At 40.1% G+C, this 23,964-nt stretch overlaps 1 protein-coding gene across 1 annotated transcript in view; it reads right to left on the bottom strand.

Moving 5' to 3' along the window:
• Positions 1-9,508: 9,508 nt before the first annotated feature.
• Positions 9,509-23,964, bottom strand: part of SLCO1C1 (solute carrier organic anion transporter family member 1C1) — a 66,544-nt gene continuing 52,088 nt past the window's right edge. The window contains exons 11-15 of the mRNA XM_032796059.2: positions 21,833-21,998; positions 21,075-21,259; positions 13,235-13,299; positions 11,822-11,939; positions 9,509-10,658 (exon numbers count right to left, since the gene is read on the bottom strand). Coding sequence (XP_032651950.1) covers positions 10,436-10,658; positions 11,822-11,939; positions 13,235-13,299; positions 21,075-21,259; positions 21,833-21,998 — 757 coding nt within the window. The 3' untranslated portion in view covers positions 9,509-10,435. The remainder of the gene's footprint in view (positions 10,659-11,821; positions 11,940-13,234; positions 13,300-21,074; positions 21,260-21,832; positions 21,999-23,964) is intronic.

Here is a 23,964-nt window from a genome sequence, read left to right as displayed (position 1 = left end):
AGTCTCTTTGGAGCAGATCTTTACCAGCTTACCCCTTCCAATAATCTGGTCCATTTCAAGGATATGAAGAACAGCACTGCCTTTGATTTGACAGGTGCTCCTGTAGTAGATCGGGCTTGCTTGCCAGAAAGAATTTTAGCCAAAACAGAGGCGAGATTGTTGGTTTTAATGCATGCAGTTTGTATCTACATCTAATCTCCACCTATTCATAACACCCAGATGAAATCCCACACACTACAGCTTATGTAGACCTTAATAAAGTGAGTATGGTTCTTCTTTGACCTGCTGACATTATAAACTACATCGATATTTAGATTATTATAGTTAGGCTTTGCCTTTAACATCCCTTTGAGATGGCAGGTCACAACTCTCATTTCAGGCTCTCAAAGTGACTGACTGTACCAGTTTACATACACTTCTCATTTTGAATGTTATCTTCCCAACCAGAGTTACAGGCATTGCTTTTAAATACAACTTTAGTGCCTGTAGTGCAAGTTATACCATCCAGGAAAAGGGAGAGAGAGACCTGTAAAGGAGCTCCACAGCAGGTCAATTCAAAAGCATTAATGAAAGGAGAAAAGTGAAGCTTGGAAGGTTTTGTTTAATATATTTAGAAGCCCACAAAAGGTGGTAAAATTAAGGCCCAGGAGGACTTCATGAATGGTACTCTCAGAAACTCAATCTCAGCTACTTTTCTCCATCACGGAACTCTTTACAGATTCCCATTGCTGTCCCAGAGAAAGATTGTGACTCTGCTCAGTATTTTAGTCTATTTTTATATCTTTAGCTTTCTGTGCAGAACCACAGGTAGCTTAGTCAGAAGTAAGTAATCAATATCTCCACATCAGCCATTAGTTCAGAGGAGCTCTCGTTACAGTGACAGAGAAAAGATGTGATAGTGTGTTACCATTTCATCCCTGAGGTAAATTTCATGTTATCTCCATGCAGCTAAGGCACTGATTTAGATAAGCACCTAAGCATGTCCATTGAATTCAATGGATTTAAGCATGGGCTCACAATTTAGACAAATGGGCCCTAAACACATGCAAAAGGCCCTGATTCTTGGTCTGGTGGAGATATGGTTTCTTCCTCTCTTCCAAGGGGTGGTCCTTCTTCATGTGTTGATGCTGGTGTTCACAATTGGGCATGAGGGATTAACCTTCCTGCTTCTGCATGTTTCCCTTAAAGTAGTTGGCCTGCTCCAACAGTCTAGAAGATTTGAGACCTCATTACATCTGGTACCTCATTATTTATTGCAGGGTGAGAGAGTTTCTGTTGGCGTGAACAAAAAAGCACTAGTGCTACATAATACAAACTCCTCACAGCGCATCCACAGGACCCTCCTGCCCCCCCCCTTCTTCAGACATGCCATTGACTCCAGTGCTTTTCCTAAAGGCATTGTGACATATTCACAGCTCAGTATTTCCTTTTCTTTTATGTTGCCCCATAAGAAGGTGAAGTCTTCCACCTGCAGGTCTCTAATGTCAATCTTTTACCATTGGACTTGGTCTTCCACTTCATTATCAACCACCAGTGATTTTTTTCTTTAAACTCCACATAGCATAGGAAACACAACACTTATGAAGCTATGGGCAGAGTGTAATACATTCTCTAGATGGGAAATTATTGAGCCTTTAGGGGAAACAAATTCATTTTTTTTTGGTTTGTGGTGGATTTTTGTTTGTTTGTTTTTTGAGGGGGAGAAAGAGTATTTCCTTGGTTACCTCATATTAATAAATGCTTCCAACGCAATTTGTCTAAAAATATGTGCCTGGTCCTCTGTACATTAAAAATCTACCATTTGTTCTGAAATGAAAGGACCAACAACGACCCTGCTTTTCTCCTATTTTATACATGGCTAGGGGAAATCTCATGAAGTTTCTTAATGTAAAACTAAGTTACTTATATTTTATTCTGTTGTCTACGTCCAAAACATCTGTCCAAGCATCCTTGCTTTGAAATGCCTACCTGAGCCAGAAGTTTTGAGGATGATCCATTATTAATAAAATGGAGGAATGGAAAGCACTATGGTATAACTAAATATTAGATGATTCCCACCCTTAACAAAAAATATGTCTCAGCCTTTCCCCTCACCCCAAGCCTCCTGCAAAAATCACAGTTTACATACATTAAGGGAAATAATTGGCATGTGACAACAAAATCACCATAATCTTAAAACTGAGATGTTAGCAACATCTGATTATACCTGCAACATGAGCACACTAGAAAAACCACACTAGCAGTCACCTTTATAGCAGTAGCTGTTTGCAGAATCCTCCAACCAGAAGGCGGCAACAGACTCCTGACAGTGGAAGTAGCTACCAATAGCTGTTGGTAACTGGTAGCGTAGCAATAGTCATCTGTAGTCAGGCAACAAGAGAACACTGAACTAAGCAGCTCTGGTTTGAAGCCATTTTTATTTGCCGACTACTAATCCTTAAACAAAGGATCCATTGAGCCGTAAAAGTTAACTCATGCAGGGAAGTCAAATCTCCATCTGTACTGACTGGTTGATGCTCTTAAAGCTGGAATCTGGCTGTCAGAAAAACTCAGAAACTGGATAACATAAAAGTAAGAAAATATTAAACAGTTAAGAGACTTCTCAGAAAGCTCTGAAATGAATATAATCATATTGTGAAAACATTTTAGTGTTGCTGTTATTTTGGTGCCTTTCCCACACAAATTGTTCCAGTGACTGCCTTGTTAGACAGTCAGCAGAGTGATTTGAGGGACGAATTTAGCTCATTGATTTTATCATGCATCTGTATGGGGAGGAGGACGCTGGGGCATCAAGACATTTTTCTTAATAAAATAGATATCTCCAGCCTCCTATTTAAAATACAATGAGTTGCCAGTAATGGAAGCTGCTTCCCACCTACATAGCAACACAGAGTCAGATTCTCATTCTTTGTACCCAATATCTCTCAGCACCTCAGTACAGAGAAATTATATTTATATATAGTTATTGCAGGTTAACAGCGCTGAGCATTTTGTAGGATCAGGACCTAAATTCATGCCATGTCATCTTAGCATAACAGCACCGGACAGTAGAATCAGAGGGTGAATTCCTGGCCCCATTGAAGTGAACGGCAAAACTCCCACTAACTTCAGTAGGTCCAGGATATCATCCAGAGATTTAAAAGCCTGGAGGGACCATTATAATCACATAGTCTGACCTCTTGCATAAAACAGGCCATGATATTTCACTAAGTGACTCCTTTATCAAGCCCATAACTTCAGCTTAAGCTACAGGTTATCTTTTAGAGAGACATCCTGTCTTGATTTAAAGACATCAGTTGATGGAAAATCTACCACAGGGGTTGGCAACCTTTCAGAATTGGTGTGCTGAGTCTTCATTTATTCACTCCAATTTAAGGTTTTGTGTGCCAGTTATACATTTTATCATTTTTAGAAGGTCTCTTTTCTATAAGGTCTATAATATATAACTAAACTATTGTGTATGTAAAGTAAATAAGGTTTTTAAAAGTTTAAGAAGCTTCATTTCAAATTAAATTAAAATGCCCAGAAGCCCGCTCGACCAGTGCTAGGACCTCGGGCGATGTGAGTGCCGCTGCAAAATCAGCTCAATGCTGCCTTGCGCACCTGTGTTACCAGAGGTTGTCTACCCCTGATCTACGTAACATCCCTAAGTACTTATTTCCAATGGTTAATTACTCACATGTAAAATAATTAATTAATTTTTTAAAAAAAATTGTGATCTGATTCCGCAGTTTGAATTTGCTTCAGCCTTCATCTTCCAGCCACTGGTGTATCTTGCCTATGCCTTTGTCTGATGGAATTAATATAGCCCTGCTAGGCATCAGAATTTTTCTCCCCACAAAGGTATTTACGAGGGGCATGATATAAGTTGCATTCTTAACCTTCTCTTTGATAAACTAAATTGATTGAGCTTCTTTAGTGTGCTCATTGTCTGGCAAATTTTTTCCAGACCTAAAATAATTCTTGTAGCTCTGTTTCTAAACCATTCCAATTTTGTAAACTCCTTTTAAAGTATGCAGCCTCAACAACTTGACACAATATTTCAGTAACTGGTACTCACTATTGTCCATATACAGTGGTAAACCCACCTTTTTATTTCTAGTCAATGTCCCCTGTTTCTGCATGCCAAAGGATTGCATTTGTTATCAAGTACCCACATCACTACTGTCGAGAGCGATGCGTCAGTTGATTATTCACCATGACACCTGAGTCCTTTTTCTGAGTCACTTGTTTCTCGCACAATACCAAGTCACTACATCCCTATAAGAGTGTACCTACAGTTCTTGGTTCCTAGCCTTGCTTTTAACTGTTGTGACAGCCCAAACCGTGGGTAGCAGGAATCTTGGTAGAGAGGCAAATATACTCGGCCACTGGATATGAGTAGTTTTCTGTTCCCTGAGTAACCAGGCAGGCGGCTGCTCTAAGTAATCAGGAACCTGCTAGAACCAATTAAGGCGACAGGCTGATTAGAACACCTGCAGCCAATCAAGGCAGGTTATTAGGGCACCTGGGTTTTAAAAGAAGCTCACTTCAGTTTGTGGTGTGCATGTGAGGAGCTGGGAGTGAGAGGGTGTGCTGCTGGAGGTCTAAGGAGTACAAGCATTATCAGACACCAGGAGGAAGGTCTTGTGGTGAGGATAAAGAAGGTGTTTGGAGGGGCCATGGGGAAGTAGCCCAGGGAGTTGTAGCTGTCATGCAGCTGTTACAGGAGGCACTATAGACAGCTGCCTCCACCGAGCCTGGGGCTGGACCTGGAGTAGGGGCAGGCCGCGGGTTTCCCCAACGTCTCGCCAACATCCTGATCAGACACAGGAGAAGTTGACCCAGACTGTGGGTTCCACCAGAGGGGAAGATCACTGAGGTGAGCAAATCTGCCAATAAGTGTAGGACCCAGCAAGGTAGAGGAGAAACTTTGTCACACTGTGTTAATATGCATGTTGCTCAAGTGAGCTCAGATTACTGAACAATCCAGATCACTCCAAAGAACTCAACTGTCCTTATAATTATTTAGTGCTCCACCAATTCTTAGGGCATCTACAAACATTATTAGCAATGATCTTTAACAATTATTTGAATAGCACTGGCCAAAGACCACCTTCCAGCAGGACCTCACTAGATATGTGCCAGGAGATGATCATTCCCTGTTTACAATTACTTTTTGAAATTCTTCACTCAGTCAGATTTTAGTCTCTGTAATATGTGCTGGACTGATCTTGGGTAGTGTTTTTTAAGATCATATGTCATGCAGTACTAAATCACACGTGTTACAGAAGTATAATATGTTAAAAGTTACTTTTGTCAACCATATGTGTAATATCATCAAAAACCAATATCAAGATTTATCAGACAAGACATATTTTTTATAAAATCATGGTGGCTGGTATTAATTATGCTGTATCAATTTTTCATGATTTAGCCTGGGGCATCAACATCAAAATCACTGGCCTATAGTTACCCAGGTCATCACATTTCCCCTTTTAAAAATATAAACACAACATAAGTTCTCTCTCCTCTCTCACCCAAGTCCTTCGGAATTCCAAGATTTGTTAAATATCAACATCAATGACTCAGAGAGCTACCCAGCCAATGCTTTTAAAATTCTTGGGTGCAAGTTATGTAGTCCTGCACCTCTGAAAATATTTAGATTTAATAGTTGCTGTTTAGCAGCCTTTAAATAGAACAGAGTTGGGCAAACTTTTTGGCCCAAAGACCTCATCTGGGTATGGAAATTGTATGGTGGGCCATGAATGCTCAAGAAATTGGGGGTTGGAGTGTGGGAGGGGATGAGGGCTATGGGGTGGAGCCAGAAATGAGGAGTTCAAGGTGCAGGAGGGGGCTCTGGGCTGGGCACGGGGTTGGGGTGCAGAAAGTGATGTGGCTCTGGCTGAGGGTGCGAGCACTGGGGTGGGGCTAGAGATGAGGGGTTGGGGGTGCAGGAGGGTACTCTAGCCTGGGACCAATCGGTTTGGACGGCAGGAGGGGGATCAGGGCTGGGGGGATGGAGCATGGGAGGGGGTCAGGCTCTGGTTGGCAGTTACCTCGAGCAGCTCCTGGAAGCAGTGACATGTCCCCTCTCCGGCTCGTACGTGGAGGCCCTGCCAATGAGAGCTGTGGAGGTGGTGATTGGGGTGGGGGGAGTGTGTGGACCCCCTGGATGCCCCTATGTGCAGGAGCCGGATGGGGGACATGCTGCTGCTTCCAGGAATCATGCGGAGCCACAGCACACACAGAGTGGGGCAAACCCCTGACCCCGCTCCTGGCTGGAGCGCCGGAGCAGGGCAAGCCCTGGACCCTGCTTCCCAGCAGGAGCTCAAGTGCCAAATTAAAATGTCTGAAGGGACGGATGTGGTCCCTGGGCAATAGTTTGCCCACTCCTGAAATAGAAAGTATTTCATTACCATTGTAAGCCTAGAGTATGTGATCCAGCTTCTTCCCAAATACAAAACGGACATATTTATTGAATACTTTTGCCTTTTCTGCATCAATAGTGGCAATTTTACCATCCCTAGCTGGTAACAGATTGATACAATTGCTAGGATTTCTTTTGTTCTCCAAATCATACCTGTGGAAACCTGGTGTCTGCCTGCACCCAAGGATGAGTGTTAGATTTAACATGGCGTCTACAAAATAGCTAATTTTACATAAAACCATGACCAGGCCCTCTTTTATTTCTGAGTTACAGAACACAGTCACAAATTAGCCTCATGAATATACTGTAACCCTGGCATATGGATAAAAAAAAACCCTATTAAGAGAGCACAGTTCAAAAGGCACGTGTGAGAAATATGTATGGCTCACATTGATACTTACATGGTGCTAGTGGTGCAGAGAGTAAACCACTACAAAATCTGTATTTCTAAAAAACAGTTTTCTAAATTGGGGTAATCTTTGCCGTAAATTGTCATCTGTAGATTTATTTTAGCCAGTGGCATTCTGTTAAGAACACTCCAGAACACGTTCTTTTAAAAAAAAGACTGATTGAGGCAGAATTCCTGATTACCCTTTGGTCTTTTGGTACAACCAATAGAGACCGCACATCCCAAGTCATCCTTAGCTATCTACCTAACTAGATGACCTCTGATAGTAGGAATCTGCTATTGACCGTGTGATACTTCGCAATAGTTTCTCCAATGGAAACAATCATATCTACTTGGTAACTGAAAATATTCTTCTGCCATCACTGAAAGGTGTGATTTTTTTTTTAACCTTACTGAAAATAAGTGTTGTCACAAACAAACCCAAAGGCCTTTTATAGCACCCCTCATTTCAAATTTCAGGTGAACAGGATACAAGCCACATAGAAAACCATCCACAAACTATGGGTATTGGTATAGATGGTTTGACTTTCTCTTTTGGAATCAGAAGGATATGATGCACTTTATTTTTCTTGAAAATTCTTGTCCTGCCCAGTCCCAACTACCACTGAAGTTCGAGACTGTGTCAATGTATTTGAATTATCCTTAAATTTCTGGCCTAAATCTGGGAATGTGTGTACAGATATTTGGCCTGAAGATAGCAATATGTCAATGCCTGACATTTCTGAGTCTGGGATTGAGTCAAGACCTGACCTGCATTCAACTGGCAATGAGCCAAGCTTCAACTTGCATGAGTTTGGGACCCACAAAGTCCAAGGATCTTAATCTGCAAAAGCACAGGAGTTTGCAAGATTTGGCCTGGTTCATGTTTTGATTTCATCCCTTTCCCTCAACCTTTGTGTGTCACATGGCTTCTTAGATGTTTTGTGGCAGAACTGTGTTTTCATACGTTTGTTAGCACGAGACCCTCTTCCTTACTGAGGCCTGGGTAATGCAAATATTAAATGATAATAAATAATAGAAACCTTCAAGTTCTTTGATAACTAGAATGGATAGATAACTTCAAACTGTAAATCTTACTCCTGGGAGAATTCTGCACCTCTGCGTGTGAGCAGAATTCATGTCCCCCACAGATTTCTTTGCTTCCACATCGAAAAATGACTTTCCAACAGGTAAGCAAAGGGAATCTGCAAAAGCAATCACGCATCAGTCCCTAGCTGTGCAGGTTCATTATTTCAGGCACCCAGAGCAGACAGCGGAGAGGTAAATCACCGCAGGGCTGGGGACACCCCAGCCAGTGGCTCCTACTCTGAGCCAGCATCAGCTGCTAATCCTGACTGGGCTGGAGCAGGAGAGGACGGGACTTCCTCTTCCCCTGCAAAGACTGGCTGGGGCTGTGTCAGACCCACCTCCAGAAACCTTCCCCAGCTGCAGGAATCTCTGCTTCATGCCCCCATTGCTCCTCAGCTGTGGGAGGGGGGAAGGGGGTCACTGTACAGGGAGCTGCTCCCCCATCCACCCAACCCCCATGCATCTGGACCTCCTATACCCAGACACTGACACCAAGCCTCTGCACTCAGAACCCGCCTAGCCCTTCATACCCAAAACCCCACCCCATTGAACTTCAACCCCTGCATCTAGAGCCTCCCTGCACCCAGACCGCCTCCAACTGAGCTCCCTGCATTCAAAGCCCCATCCTGATGAGCCCCTGCACCTTCCTGAGCCCCCACATCCAGATCCTCATGCCACTGACCACCAACTAGCTGCATCCAGATCCCCACCCCACCAAGCCCCACTCCCCCAGCACCCAGACACCCCCACTGAGACCCCCACAACCAGATTCCCCTGCTGAGCCCCAACAACCTTCATCTGGAAGGCCCCCTGCAGAGTTCCATTGCCCCCACACCTGGAAACCCCCACAATGAGCCTCTGTGCATCCAGATCCCCCCACACCTAGATCCCCCACTGAGCTGCCTGCACCCAGATTGTCCCACACAGAATCCTCTCGCCCCCCAACCTGGATCCTTCCGCACTGAACCCCTTCACTCTTGGATCCTGCCTGGCTGAGCCTGCCTGCCCCATACCTGGTGCAGGCCCAGGCCTTGTGCTAAGTCAGGGTCACGTGCAGCCTCACCACTGAGTCCATGTCCCGGGGGTGGGGAGGCTGCAGGATGCTCCCCACTGCCACGCTGAAGCCTCTGCATTTATTTACTGACAAATAAAACTTTCAGAATTTTAAAATACTGTGCACAGAATTTTATTTTTTTTGGCGCAGAATGCCCTCAGAAGTAAAATCTGACCAGCCATGGTACCGCTCTAAGCTAACAGATTCGCCCTTGAGACTCAGTTCCCATGTGATTTACAGTCATGTGATGTGAGTTATGTTGCAAATAATATGACCCAGAGCTAAAGAATATCTGTCACTTTGCACTCTAAAGGCATTTATTCCTTTGAAGGATATTGACTGGAGTTTTCAGTAAACTAATCAGAGTACCTTGTTCCATGGTTAACATGGATATTAACATTCAACCAGTTCTCCTTATTCATAAACATATCAAAGAACAAATATAACCAAAACCAAGAAAAAAATTCAATCTAGATGCTTTGCCACATTTCTGCCTTGATTAATTAAATAAATTAAAACATAAATAAAAGGAAATAAACAAAGACTGCTGCTCTTAGGATTTATTTTATTATTCCCAAAGGGTCTTGTCATTGTTTTTTAAACAGGTATATGTTATATCATCTTGCTTACTACATTGTATAAAAAAGGTATGGAATTATACAGTTATTGAGTGTTAGCAAACAGTTAGAAACCATTTAAAACATAGAATAGCTGTATCTTTAATTCAAATTTCCTTTGGCAGAGTCAGAGGAAACCACAATGTAGTGGTTTTGCTAGTGACAACTTTTTTGTTATTGATGCCATGATTGAACAGAGGTTGTGTGAGTAAATTTGAGAAGCAATTCCTAACCACAACACTGAATGGTCAAAACATCATGGATGGAATTTACCTGGTGTAGAGAGCCTCACAGAAAGCCCAAGACGCCACTTAACTGTTTCAGTTGGGTTGGTTGTATGGGGCATTTATTGACAAGCATCCGTGGAAGGGGGTCTCTATGTCCCTTGTGTACCATGAAGCGTATTTCTAGGCCCATTCCTTATAGGTTAATATGGAAGAGATCACTAAGATTGGGCCATAGGTTCCAGGCCACCCCTTGCCCCTCACACAAAGGGGCAGCAACTCCTATTCCAGCTGAAAACCAGAAGAGTTGCTGAGGAGGAACTCTGTGGCAGCCATACTGCCTGCCTTCAGGTTAAGAAGTGAACAGCATCTCCAGAACGCCCAATTAATTCTCTGCAGAGAGTCTGTTACCGGGCTTTGCGTGGAGAAGAGTGAATTTCACCCCATATTTTTAAGACAAATGTTGAACTGTATTTTCAGACCTATACATGTTCTAAGATGATTTTTGGTATTTACAGTCAAAGTTGGATAAAGGGGAACATTTTCAAAATGGATGCTCAGTTACATCCACCCACTAAAACATGTTCACTTATGTTGGATTTCTGTACAGAACTGCCCCTGCTGGTCAAAATTCCCCTGAAAAAATCCATTTTCCTAAAGTCGAGTTTCCTTTTCTGGCCAGTAGGTTGTCTGAATTAAATAGTCGCTATTGACAAAATTATCTTTCCTGTTTTGTACTGAGACCATTCCTCTCCCTCCATTGGCTGTGATGTTTTCATCTTGCGGAACATACCTTTTCTTTAAGACGAAAAGGACCGCAATACTCAAGAAAATGGACATGGTGCCCAAGACCACGGTTAATCCCAAATATATGTATCTATAAAAGAAGAACCCCAATCAGTCTTCCATTAAGATAATACACAATTAATGCCTCAGATACATCTGAAAGAACTCTGCAAAAGGGAGTCATTTATAATTCCAATAAAATTGGTAAAACTGAATGAATATGGTGTTTGTTTGTTTAACACCCTGAGTTTTAGCCATATATCAGGTACAGCATAGACAGTGGCAGTACGAGCTTCCCACACAGTGAACCTACCAAAGTCCTTCAGCGGGAGAGGAATGTTTACATCTCTTCAGCAGTCAATTCAAGCCTGGGCAGTTTCATCAGAGATACCACCAAGACTGGCATTTCTGTGATGCAGGCATTTATTAATAATTATGAACTATTATAATTATTTGTTACTGTGTTACAGAAACACCTGGAGTCCCCAGATGAAAATGGAGTCCTGCCAGGTTCCTAATCTTTCTATTTCTTTCCATAGGACTATTCAGAACAGGACTTACTCCTTACCTAACTTCTTGTGTCCTCAGTGGTGAGATCTACCAGCAGCCCTGCTTCCTCCAAGTCTCTTTTTTACCAACCCCATTTCCCAGCATGTCTCACTGTTCTAGTCTCTAGATGTTGTTCCATAGAACATCTCTGAGAATGTCTCTGTCCTGGGAAGAAATCAGTAATTATCCTGAACCTAGGCTGGTCCTTAAAGAGTTAGCACACCTTGTTACAGGCTTTTGTGGCTCCCTGACCATAATGCCTTGTTCTGATCCAGCTCTGTATTGTCTCCATGTGCAGCAGCAATTAGCTACCACAGTCTGGTCTGCGCTAGAACTAGTAGTTAAAAAAAACTGGGGGTGGGGGGGAGAGATGTTTCTGCAGAAAATTTAAACATTCTATAAAAAGGAGGGGGAACTGAATAAATATCTGTCACAAAGTGCATCAAACTGAAAAGTTTCAGCCCCAAATAGCCCAAACCAAAAATTTTTCGTTTTCCATCATTTCCCCACCCCCTCGTTTTTCTGGTTTTGGCGTTTTGCTTTCAAGAAAAGCAGATACCTTCCATGATCATTTTTGTTGAATTTAAAACCCAACTGTCCATCCAAAAAAGTTTTGACTGGTAATTTTTTACCAGCTCTAGCCCTCAGTGTGTAAACATAATTAAAATCTGTGAGGTGAAAGAATGAATTCACCAGATCTCTTACCTAAATGCATTAGAATCATATAGCCTACACGCTCCTCTTCCCCCACACCTTTTGCTTCCCCATTTCAGGCATGTGGTGTCTATTGACACTCCAAAATACACAGGGGCTGGGACTCCTGCTGTAAGTATTAAACAAAGAGCATTAATGTGATTTTTTGCATAAAATGTTATTAATTTTATATATTTATTAACAATATGATACTCAATAATAAGAACATAAGAATGGCCATACTAGGTCAGACCAAAGGTCCATCTCGCTCAGTATCCTGTCTCCAACAGTGGCCAGTGCCAGGTGCTTCAGAGGGAATGAACAGAGCAGATAATCATCAAGAGATCCATCTCCTGTCGCCCATTCCCAGCTTCTGGCAAATACAGGCTAGAAACACGATCCCTGCCCATCCTGGCTAATAGCCATTGATGGACCTATCCTCCATGAATGTATCTAGTTCTTTTCTGAACCCTGTGATAGTCTTGGCCTTCACAACATCCTCTGGCAAAGAGTTCCACAGGTTGACTGTGCGTTCTGTGAAGAATTACTTCCTTTTGTTTGTTTTAAACCTGCTGCCTATTAATTTCATTTGGTGACCCCTAGTTCTTGAGTTAATGAGAAGGAGTAAATAACACTTCCTTATTTATTTTCTCCACACCAGCCATGATTTTGTAGACCTCTAGCATATCCTCCCCTCTTAATCGTCTCTTTTCCAAGCTGAAAAGTTCCAGTCTTATTAATCTCTCCTCATAATAACAACAACTTGATTATATATACTAGGCTGCTGTGAGCCAGTCATATCAGTTGCCTAAATAAGGAGTCAGATCCTGCATTCCTTGCACACTTAACTCTCCCATTGACTTGAGTGGGTGTTTAATGTGAGCAAAGGATATATGATCAAGCCTTAATGCCTGTTGAAGCCAGTAGAAAGACTTTAAATCTGCCCTTGACATCAGTGGCCTGTATTTAGGCAAATTCTCACTGAAGTCAATGAAAATATGTCTGAGTAAAGACTGAGCAGAAACGGAGGCCCTATTCTATTCTGTTCTAGTCATTATACCATGACAATCGCTATAGTATCTCTGAATAACTAGGTTAGGGAGAGGAAACTCAAATATGGTTTAATGTTGTATGAAAAACAACAGCTCTAGAAATAATACTGCTGTTTCCTTGTTGCCTTTGTGTATTCTTTCAATATTTGTTAACATTTTTATAATAAATGGAATTTTTTTTACAGGTTTCACAAAACACAAATTCGCTCACAGTTCTAATATTCCTAATATTTGTCATATTTTTACCATTTAATATGTACATGGCAGCTAAAATTAATTCTAGACAACATTCTAGGTCACTGCTGACATAAACAGTTAATAAGAACAGTACTACAATGTATCCAAATAAGATGAAGTATAGAACCAAACTTACCAAGAACTCTTATTGCCAAGGTATAAATACCAAGCGCAAAAGATTTTAGTTGTGGTTTAATGCATCTAAAAAAAAAAAGAGAGAGAAATGATTGTTAAAGTGAAATAAAACATTAATTACAAATGGAGGGCCTTGATTTTCCACTCTACCTCAAAGTAAAACTAGCATAATAATGCCATTGATTACAGTAGCACAACAACAGGCATGAATTTAATGTGATGACACGAAAGTCAGGCCTAGGAATTCTTTACATCTAACTTCCATATAAAATTTTAAGAAGACAGCAGTGCATCTTCAAACTGGAACAACTTACTCACACAGCATGTGGGAAATTAGTTCTGCACACACACAGCCAAGCATTTCAAAAGCCTTCGAACTAAATGTAATGATGGCTAGTAGTATGAACATAGCTCTAATGTAAGTAAATGAGTTTTGCAGTCACAAGGGCTGCAGGGCCATGCCCTTACATACATAGCAAACAAACAAACATTCTGACCCTGGCCAGCAAAGACCTTAAGCACAGGCTTAACTTTAAGCATACGAATAGTCCCGCTGAAATCAAAAGGATTATTGATGTGCTTAAAATTAGGCATGTGTCAAAGTGCTTTGCTCTACCTGATACATGCATTTCCTGTTGTTAACAGTAGTTAATAAAACAATTTATTAATGTCTTGGCCATCCTGTTAAGCATATGTAAGTAGATCAAAAAGAAGGCTGAAGCTAAATCTGTACTGTGAATAAATATAATGTTTTGGAGTTTAATCCTACAAGGTACTGGGTGCCTCCTGAGAGCTAAGGAGTACACACAAATTCCACTGAAATCAAGAGTTGTGGTGCTCAGCCCTTCTCAGGAACTGTTTAACTACTTGTAGGATTAATCCCTTTCCCCACACCTATGGGGAAAGTCACCGATGAAGACTCATTATATTCCTCAAAACCATTTCCAGAATATTATCTAAGGATGGCAGCAATGACATACTGCAAGAAACAGTAATTTAGTGTCTTGAAAGGGCATTCCAGGAAGTCATCCCTTCCAATGGTATTTTAAAAGAATTTTAAAGCCTCTTCAGAAGATTCTTATTTACTACAGCCCTTCATTTACATTGCTCCGACTGACCACTTTCAGGGCCCCTTACACAGCCACAGCAGTCTCAAAAAGCCTTAGTATAAATGATAATCAGGCCCCTCCAGCTATTTAACTGACACTCAAAAGGACACAAAAAGCCTGATTCAAAAACATAACTAAGTATCCAAAGTCAAAAGAACTTCTTAGCAACCACATATATAGGCCTGATTCTCTAATGCTCTGCCCTTGTGCAGTCATTTACACTAGTGCAAAAGTAGAGTAGTCTCATATTTTTACACTCACTTTATACTAGTGTAAATGATGACACAAAGGTTGAAAGAAATTAGTGAATCAGGCCCCGTCGACAAATAAAATTAATCCATTCAGACGCTGGAAACCAAGAGAGAGAGAGAGATTTGGTATCTGAAATCTGCTTCTTTATATTTAAATTTCTCCTTTATTTAAATTATTCCTTATATTAAGGAGTTGCTCCAATTTGACTGAAAATTTCATCAGAGCATTTGTTTAACTAGTACAGGGGTAGGCAACCTATGGTACTCATGCCAAAGGCAGCACACAAGCTTATTTTCAGTGGCACTCACACTGCCTGGGTCCTGACCACTGGTCAGGGGGGCTCTGCATTTTAATTTAATTTTAAATGAAGCTTCTTAAACATTTTAAAAACCTTATTTACTTTACATACAACAATAGTTTAGTTATATATTATAGACTTATAGAAAGAGACCTTCTAAAAATATTGAAATGTATTACTGGCACACAAAACCTTAAATTAGAGTGAATAAATGAAGACTCGGCCCAGCACTTCTGAAAGGTTGCTGACCTCTGAACTAGCTCCTCAATAGAAGCTGTATTTCCCCATGCACTGAAAGCCAGTCCATTCAGAGACAACTTAGGGTGACCCTTCTTCACTTTATAGCTCTCTATTAATAGCATGCCTGTACTTAAATTACTCCTGTCTGCATTTCATTAGTGTCACATAACTTCAACAGTTTCTAAAGTCCTTTGGCAGTTCTAATTAGCCTAATACCTTTAAAGGAACACTATAATAAATGAATCAGTCACTGGGCATAAGCACATTTCACTGATTTTAATCCTGTAAACCCTTGAAGCAAATGTCACTAAATCTTAAAGTCTTGCAGGGATTTAGCTTCTGCATTCATATGCCACATTTGGATCTCACGTTTCATATTTCTGCCAGTTTGCACCAAGTATCAGAACCAACTTTCAATGTTAGAGTTGGCTGAAAATGCCAAAAAAAAAAAATCATTGACAAACTGTTGCTTGAATGAAAACTGCAAATTCACTTGGGCAGTAATTTTGTTTTAAAGTGCACATATTTGCATTCTGTGAACATAAGCTCATTTTTTGTTCATAAAAATTTCCTTGGAAAGCCAATCATTCAGTGATTTCACAATAGAGAGCAAGTTCATAAAAATTCAAATATGTTTGGAGATGATTCACGAACAGACAAATGAACTGATTTATTTTGTAAAAAGAATTAATTTTATTAATTTTCTAGGGGCCAGATTCTGATGCCCTTACTCATGTTGAGTAGTTTGCAATTAGTCCCATTGGTTTCAATGGGATTACTCAGAGAGTGAGGGCATCAGAATCTGGCCCACAGTAAATTAACTAAATTAACTGATTTTTTTAAAAATAAATGTAGTCCCTTTTTCTGTTTACAAATTATATGCAAAGTTTTGCGTATAAAGTTTTATCTTCTGATTTATGTCATGAAAAGTGTTTTTTAAAATTTGTGATTATTGCTGAAAGCATTTCAAAACTGTTCCATATAGATAATTGAAATTGGAAAAATCATATTAGCAAATCTCTAGGTATATGGAGTCCAGGCAACTTCAACTGACTTTGACAGGAGGAGTTCTATCCTCCCTAAATACTTCTTCAGGTAGAAATATAGATGCCTTTGAGTTGAAAATTTAAATGGTGATTAATAATTTATTACGCTGAGCTTTTATATTTCCTACACTCATTCCAACAATGACCACTGCTCTTTCTGTACTGAGAATTTTTTGCAGATAATGTTGCTACACAAATGCAACTCCCCGCTTAGATGTGCTGTCCTGCTGGAAGAAGGGGCTTGTACTGGTGCAGCTTACCCTGGTTTGAAACAAAACCAGTGCAAACAAACAAAACAAGAATAGACAGGGTCTTAGTGACATTGAACCAGAAATCATCAATACATTTCAAGTAGGGCTGTCATGTGATTAAAAAAAATTAATCACGTTGTTAAACAATAATGGAATACCATTTATTTAAATATTTTTGGATGTTTTGTACATTTTCAAATACATTGATTTCAGTTACAATACAGAATACAAAGTGTACAGTGCTCACTTTATATTTATTTTTATTACAAGTATTTGCACTGTAAAAACAAAATAAATGGCATTTTTCAATTCACCTCATACAAGTACTGTAGTGCAATCTCTTTATAATGAAAGTTTAACTTACAAATGTAGAATTATGTATAAAAATAATTGCTCTGAAAAATAAAACAATGTAAAACTTTAGACCCTACAAGTCCATTCAGTCCTAGTTCAGCCAATTGCTCAGACAAATAAACTTGGTTACAACTTGTAGAAGATAATGCTGCCCACTTCTTGTTTACAATGTCATCTAAAAGTGAGAACGGGTGTTTGTATGGCACTGTTGTAGCTGCCGTCACAAGATATTTATGTGCCAGATGCACTAAAAATTCATATGTCCCTTCATGCTTCAACTAGCATTCCATAGGACATGCGTCCATGCTGATGACGGGTTCTGCTCGATAACAATCCAAAGCAGACCGATGCATGTTCATCAACTGAGTCAGATGTCACCAGCAGAAGGTTGATTTTCTTTTTTGGTGGTTTGGGTTCTGTAGTTTCTGCATCTGAGTCTTGCTCTTTTAAGACTTCTGAAAGCATGCTCCACACCTTGTCCCCCTCAAATTTTTGAAGCATTTCTAGATTCTTAATCTTGGTCAAGTGCCTGTACTATTTTATATCTTTGTTTTTGTCAACTCTGCTGTGAAAGTTGTTCTTAAAACAAACATGTGCTGGGTCATCATTCCAAGACTGCTAAAAATGATATATTATGGCAGAATAGGGGTTAATACAGAGCCGAAGACATACAGTTCTCCCCAAGAGTTCAGTCACAATTTAATTAAACATTATTTTTTAACGAGTATCATCAGCACGGAAGCATGTCTCTGGAATGGTGGCTGAAGCATAAGGGGCATACAAATGTTTAGCATATCTGGCACATAAATGTCTTGCAATGCCAGCTACAAAGTGCAATGCAAACACTGTTCTTACTTATAGACTCATAGACTTTAAGGTCAGAAGGACCATTATGTTCATCTAGTCCGACCTCCTACCACAATGCAGGCCACACAATCTCCACCCATCCACTTCTATAACAAACCCCTACCTATGTCTGAGTTATTGAAGTCCTCAAATTGTTGTTTGAAGACCTCAAGCTGCAGAGAATCCTCCAGAGTGACCCGTGCCCCATGCTGCAGGAGAAAGGCGAAAAACCTCCGGCCTCTGCTATCTGCCCTGAGGACATTCCTTCCCAACCCCAAATATGGTGATCAGCTAAATCCTGAGCATGTGGGCAAGACTCACCAGCCAGCACCCAGGAAAGAATTATCTGTAGTAACTCAGATCTTACCCTATCTAACATCACATCACAGACCACTGGGTATATTTACCTGCTAATAACCAAAGATCAATTACCAAATTAACTGTCAAAATTAGGCTATCCCATCATACCATCCGCTCCATAAATTTATCAAGCTTAGTTCTTAAGCCAGATATGTCTTTTGTCCCCACTACTCCCTTTGGAAGGCTGTTCCAGAACTTCACTCCTCTAATGGTTCAAAACATTTGTCTAATTTCAAGTCTAAACTTCCTATTGTCCAGTTTATATCAATTTGTTCTTGTGTCCACATTGGTACTAAGCTTAAATAATTCCTCTCTCTACCTGATATTTATCCCTCTGATATATTTGTAAAGAGCAATCATATCCCCCCTCAAGCTTCTTTTAGTTAGGCTAAACAAACCAAGCTCTTTCAGTCCCCTTTCATAAGACAGGTTTTCCATTCCTAGGATCATCCTAGTAGCCCTTCTCTGTACCTAATCCAGGTTGAATTCATCCTTCTTAAACATGTGACACCAGAACTGCACACAGTATTCCAGATGAGGTCTCATCAGTGCCTTGTATAACAGTATCTACACCTCCTTATCTTTACTGGAAATACCTTGCCCGATGCATCCTAAAACTGCATTAGCTTTTTTAACAGCCATATCACATTGGCAGCTCATAGCCATCCTGTGATCAACCAATACTCCGAGGTCCTTCTTCTACTCTGTTACTTCCAACTGACGCGTCCCCAATTTATAACCAAAATTCTTGTTATTAATCCCTAAATGCATAACCTTGCACTTTTCACTATTAACTTTCATCCTATTACTATTACTCCAGTTTACAAGGTCATCCAGATCTTCCTGTATGATATCCCAGTCCTTCTCTGTGTTAACAATACCTCCCAGCTTTGTGTCATCTGCAAACTTTATTAGCACATTCCCGCTTTTTGTGCCAAGGTCAGTAATAAAAAGGTTAAATAAGATTGGCCCCAAAACTGATCCCCGAGGAATTCCACTAGTAACCTCCTTCCAGCCTGACAGTACACCTTTCAGTACGACCTGTTGTAGTCTCCCCTTTAACCAGTTCCTTATTCACCTTTCAATTTTCATACTGATCCCCATCTTTTCCAATTTAACTAATAATTCCCCATGTGGAACCATGTCAAATGCCTTACTGAAATCGAGGTGACATTGTAAATAAGAAGCAGGCAGCAGCCTCTCCTGTAAATGTAAACAAACTTGTTTGTCTTAGCAATTAGCTGAACAAGAAGCAGGACTGAGTGGACTTGTAGGCTCTAAAATTTTACATTGTTTCGTTTTTGAGAGCAGTTATGTAACAAAAAAAAGTACATTTGTAAGTTACACTTTCATAATAAAGAGATTGCACTGCAGTACTTGTATGAAGTGAATTGAAAAATACTATTTCTTTTATCATTTTTACAGTGCAAATATTTGTAATAAAATAATAATATAAAATGAGCACTGTACACTTTGTATTCTGTGTTGTAATAGAAATCAATATATTTGAAAATGTAGAAAAACATTCAAAAATTTAATAAATTTCAATTGGTATTCTATTGTTTAACAGTGTGATTAATCGTGATTAATTTTTTAATTGTGATTAACTTTTTTTTTAGTTAATCACTTGAGTTAACTGATTAATTGACAGCCCTAATTTCAAGATTTCAGACAAAATCATGAGCCATCAAGCCTCACTTGTATGGGCAATCATTATTCAAGTGAGTGATTGCATGAACTGAAGAGGGACGATTTGCATGAGTAAGGAGAACTCAAATATGTTATGATAAGATTGCACTTTGTCAAAGTTATTTCCTGCAGTGAAAGAAACCAATAGGGGTTGAAGTAGTTTTTTTGCAAGCTCCAACATTCCACTGGAAAAATATTGGTATATTTGCGATTATGCTGGAATCACACTTGAAATTATGTTACTTCAGTATCTCAGGGTGGCATTTTTGCATAAAGCCCAATATTCAGGGTATTTCCAGCTTTAGCCCTGTCTGTCCAGGATGATACTTAAACTCTTGCAGTAAGAAAGGGTATGTGTCAGATGAGTTCCTTCAAAAGTCAGGACAATTTGAAATACAGTCTGACGCCCTCCACGCTCTCAGTTACCTAGATGTTATTTTTTTGCATTTTGGAAGCTAGGCAAGGGAAGCTGAAGGGAGTCTGGCCAAAGGAACTGAGGAGGAAAAGCTTTTCAAGAGGCAGTGAGACTGATGCCTAAAACGTAGTCTTTTGGAAGTCAGAGAGAGCAGACTGAAGCTGAACAAATCAAGATTATACACAGATCATATTACACCCACTATATATTTTCTGAAAATTAGCTTGCAAGCCTCTATTCAGTACTGGATAAGTCATGGTGCCACTGGTCCACTAGTACATGTGACTGTCTCTGTGAAAGGCAGTTATTGACACAATAGAAAAAAAAATCTCAGATCAATTCTACTTTTGTTATGTTGCATAAAAGAGTTTTAACTGGTAATCTGGAATGACTAATTTGCCATGAATCCTAAGGAGAGGATCGGAGTGAATGTTCAGCTTCTGGTTTGGTTTTAGTCTGTCTCTAGGTTCTTTTGTAATTATTTAATACAGACACACACACTTAAATCAATGGCTTTTTTGGGTACTCAGTACCTATGAACATTTGACTGACTATGCATATACACAAGGCTTGGTTCTCTGATACACTAAGATCCTTTTCCACCATTCTTGCCGTTTAAAGGGCTTTTAAAGTTAATGTAAGTTTCCACTACCAGAGCTATAAGAAGTGGCCTTGGTGTAAATGAGAATCAGGCCCAGAGTGAAACCGAGCATATGTACGCTGATGGGAAACCTAGATCTGAAGCTATTTGTATCATCTAATCAGAAGCACAATGTAGCTTAACAGGTAGCATTTATATTGCTGTACATCAATTCGTCAGGAAGCTTTTTAATGGTTAAACAACTTTCTGAAATCCTGTTTCCACTGCCTTGAATACTAGTTGAAAAGGACACTCAGTATTATGAATGAAGACAGAAAATGGATTTTAATATCAAATCCCTTTGAAAACATTTGCCAATAAAAGGAATTATCTCTATTTACCTTAGAAGTAGTATATATCCAGGTGTACCACCTATTGACAAAGTATATGAAGTGATGACTGATATTACCAGAAAATACAGAAACATTTTTGGACATTCATTTCCTTTTTGGCACACTCCCATCACCGCTGAGGAGCTTCTTGATGGAGATGCTGTAATTCCCACACAGCTGCAATTATAAAATACCTGGAATATAGCAGGTAAAAGTGTATGTTTATTGAGATTACTATGTATAGCAGAGGTGTAAGGGAAAAATGACCACCTAAAATGTTACAATATTGTTTACTGTATTTTTCCAGACTCTTGGACAGTCAAAATCTCTGTGTGCAATCCAAAATTAGAGTTGATCAAAAATTTTCTATTGAAAAATTATGTTTTTTTGTTTTAAAAAAGTATTTTTTTCTTGAAACAGACATTTCCAAAGAAATGTCCAATTATTGACAAAATATTTCAGGTTTTTGTTTAAAACCCCCAAACTGATAATGATTTTGACAACTAAAAAACAATCTTTTTCCAAATACAATTACATTTTCAATGTTCATGTTTTCATTTTATGAAAAACAGAAAATTTTCCATGAAAAAACAAAAAGCACACCTTAGAAAGTTCCTATCTTCTTTAGCACATTGCCAAAAACCAAGGAACTTAAGGAAACTCATAGATCCCTACTTTAAAAAGAATTGCAATTTATTTGCCATAACAGAGCTAGCTAGGCTAAGACAGACCAAAGCATCATAAATGATGATAGAAAAGTTTCTTACAGAGGTTTTTCCGCTTCCATTGGATGTTTTGCAACCAGCAAGACACGCCGACACGTAGGTGATTCCATTTTCCCCACATATAGGATCCCATTCATTTTTTGAACATATGCATCCCGAATTACACTTAGAAAAGAGGGTCTCTTCATAACTAGAGACCTGTTTTGTTCTGACAAAAAAACAAAACAAACCTCAGAAACAAAGTGAAATGCAGTTTCTCAGCAACTTTAAGTGGAAATGTCTTCAAACCATGGGCTATATTTTCACCAAGATGCACCTGAGTGTGGCCTTGTATCTTTAGTCTACTGAAATGTTTTCTTTTCACTTCCCTTTACAAATGTTTCCTCTCTGCAATCAAACAGTATTCTACAATATAATATGCCTATTAAAATACAGCATATGTTTTATTAAAGGGGCATTGTTAACTAGTGTTTTAACAATGTGTATCTACTGATGTATTGTTTTTATTTTCTAAAATATTCATCTGAAACATCTGGGGCACAATTCAGTTAAACAAACTTGGACCCAAATGCTCAGAACATTGGTCACTCTGATGGCAAAGGGGAAAAATCATCCCTACCGAAAAGCTATTGAAAAAGAGGTGGCAAAGTGATCACAGATGGATTGATCTAAGCTGAGGACCTGACCCTTCAGCCACTCGATCTACAGACCTTCCTTTGACCTCAATGGGAGCATCACTCATGGAGTGGCTGCAGAAGCAAGCACAGAAAGCCAATCCAGAAAGTCACTGGGGTCACCTCTGCTGCCACAAGCCTAAGGAAACTTGTACCTGCAGCTCTCGGCTGCAATGGTGTGAAAAGTGGGAATGCAACCACTTCCATGTACTGTGGTGACTCTTTCCATCTTTGTCCCATGAAGGGCTCTTGGAGGTGGGGAATCAGCAGAGTTTCATGGGAGTGACAACTAGTCAAGTACAATTGGATTCGTCTATCAAAATCTGTTGGGGAAACTGGTATAGACTACTGCAGAGTATGAAATCTTGGCCCCATTCAAGTCAATGGCAAAACTTCCGTTTACTTCAGTGAGGTCAGGATTTCACTCAGAGGCCTGGTCTACACTATGCATTTATACCAAATTTAGCAGCATTAAACCAAAGTAACCCTGCACCCATCCACACAACGAAGTCCTTTATTTCGATATAAAGGGCACTTAATATTGATATCTGTACTCCTCCCCAACAAGGGGAGTAGCACTCAAATTGGTATTGCCATTTTGGATTAGGGTTAATGTGGCCGCAATTCGATAGTATTGGCCTCTGGGAGATATCCCACAGTGCACCATTGTGACCGTTCTGGACAGCAATCTGGAGTCAGATGCACTGACAGGTAGACAGGAAAAGCCCCATGAACTTTTGAATTTCATTTCCTGTTTGCCCAGCATGGAGCGCTGATCAGCATAGACCGTACTGGAGATACTAGGTCTGATCGCTGTATGGGGAGACAAATCTGTTCTATCAGAGCTCCGTTCCAGAAGACGAAATGTCAAGCATTGGAAAAAATCTCCAGACAGAGGCCACAGCAGGGACTCAACACAGTGCTGCGTGACAAGTGTAACGGAAAGCCAAAGAATCAAATGGACGCTCCTGGAGGGAGGGAGGGGGGACTGAGGACTCCAGCTTTCCCACAGTCCCCACAGTCTCTGAAAAGCATTTGCATTCTTGGCTGAGCTCTCATTAATTGCGTGCTGCAGTCCACTGTACAAGCTGTTCGGTCATTCCAGGATTTGCATGTGGGGTAGCGTATCCCATACTATCCATAGTTCCACCTAGTCTCCCGCTTACTCATTAGAATTCTGGTTTGAATCAATGCTGATAGGCCAAACAGTGCGCGGGTATTCTGGTAAATGGTCATCACTCAATCTTCCTCTGTCAAAGCAACGCAGACAATATTTTTGTTAATTGCGTGCTGCAGTCCACTGTACAAGCTGTTCGGTCATTCCAGGATTTGCATGTGGGGTAGCGTATCCCATACTATCCATAGTTCCACCTAGTCTCCCGCTTACTCATTAGAATTCTGGTTTGAATCAATGCTGATAGGCCAAACAGTGCGCGGGTATTCTGGTAAATGGTCATCACTCAATCTTCCTCTGTCAAAGCAACGCAGACAATATTTTTG

Source organism: Chelonoidis abingdonii, chromosome 1 (assembly GCF_003597395.2).
Source record: "Chelonoidis abingdonii isolate Lonesome George chromosome 1, CheloAbing_2.0, whole genome shotgun sequence".
In the NCBI taxonomy this organism is placed as follows: Eukaryota; Metazoa; Chordata; order Testudines; family Testudinidae; genus Chelonoidis; species Chelonoidis abingdonii.
Note: the sequence above shows the minus strand (reverse complement) of the source record. Positions and strands in the feature narration are given on the sequence as shown.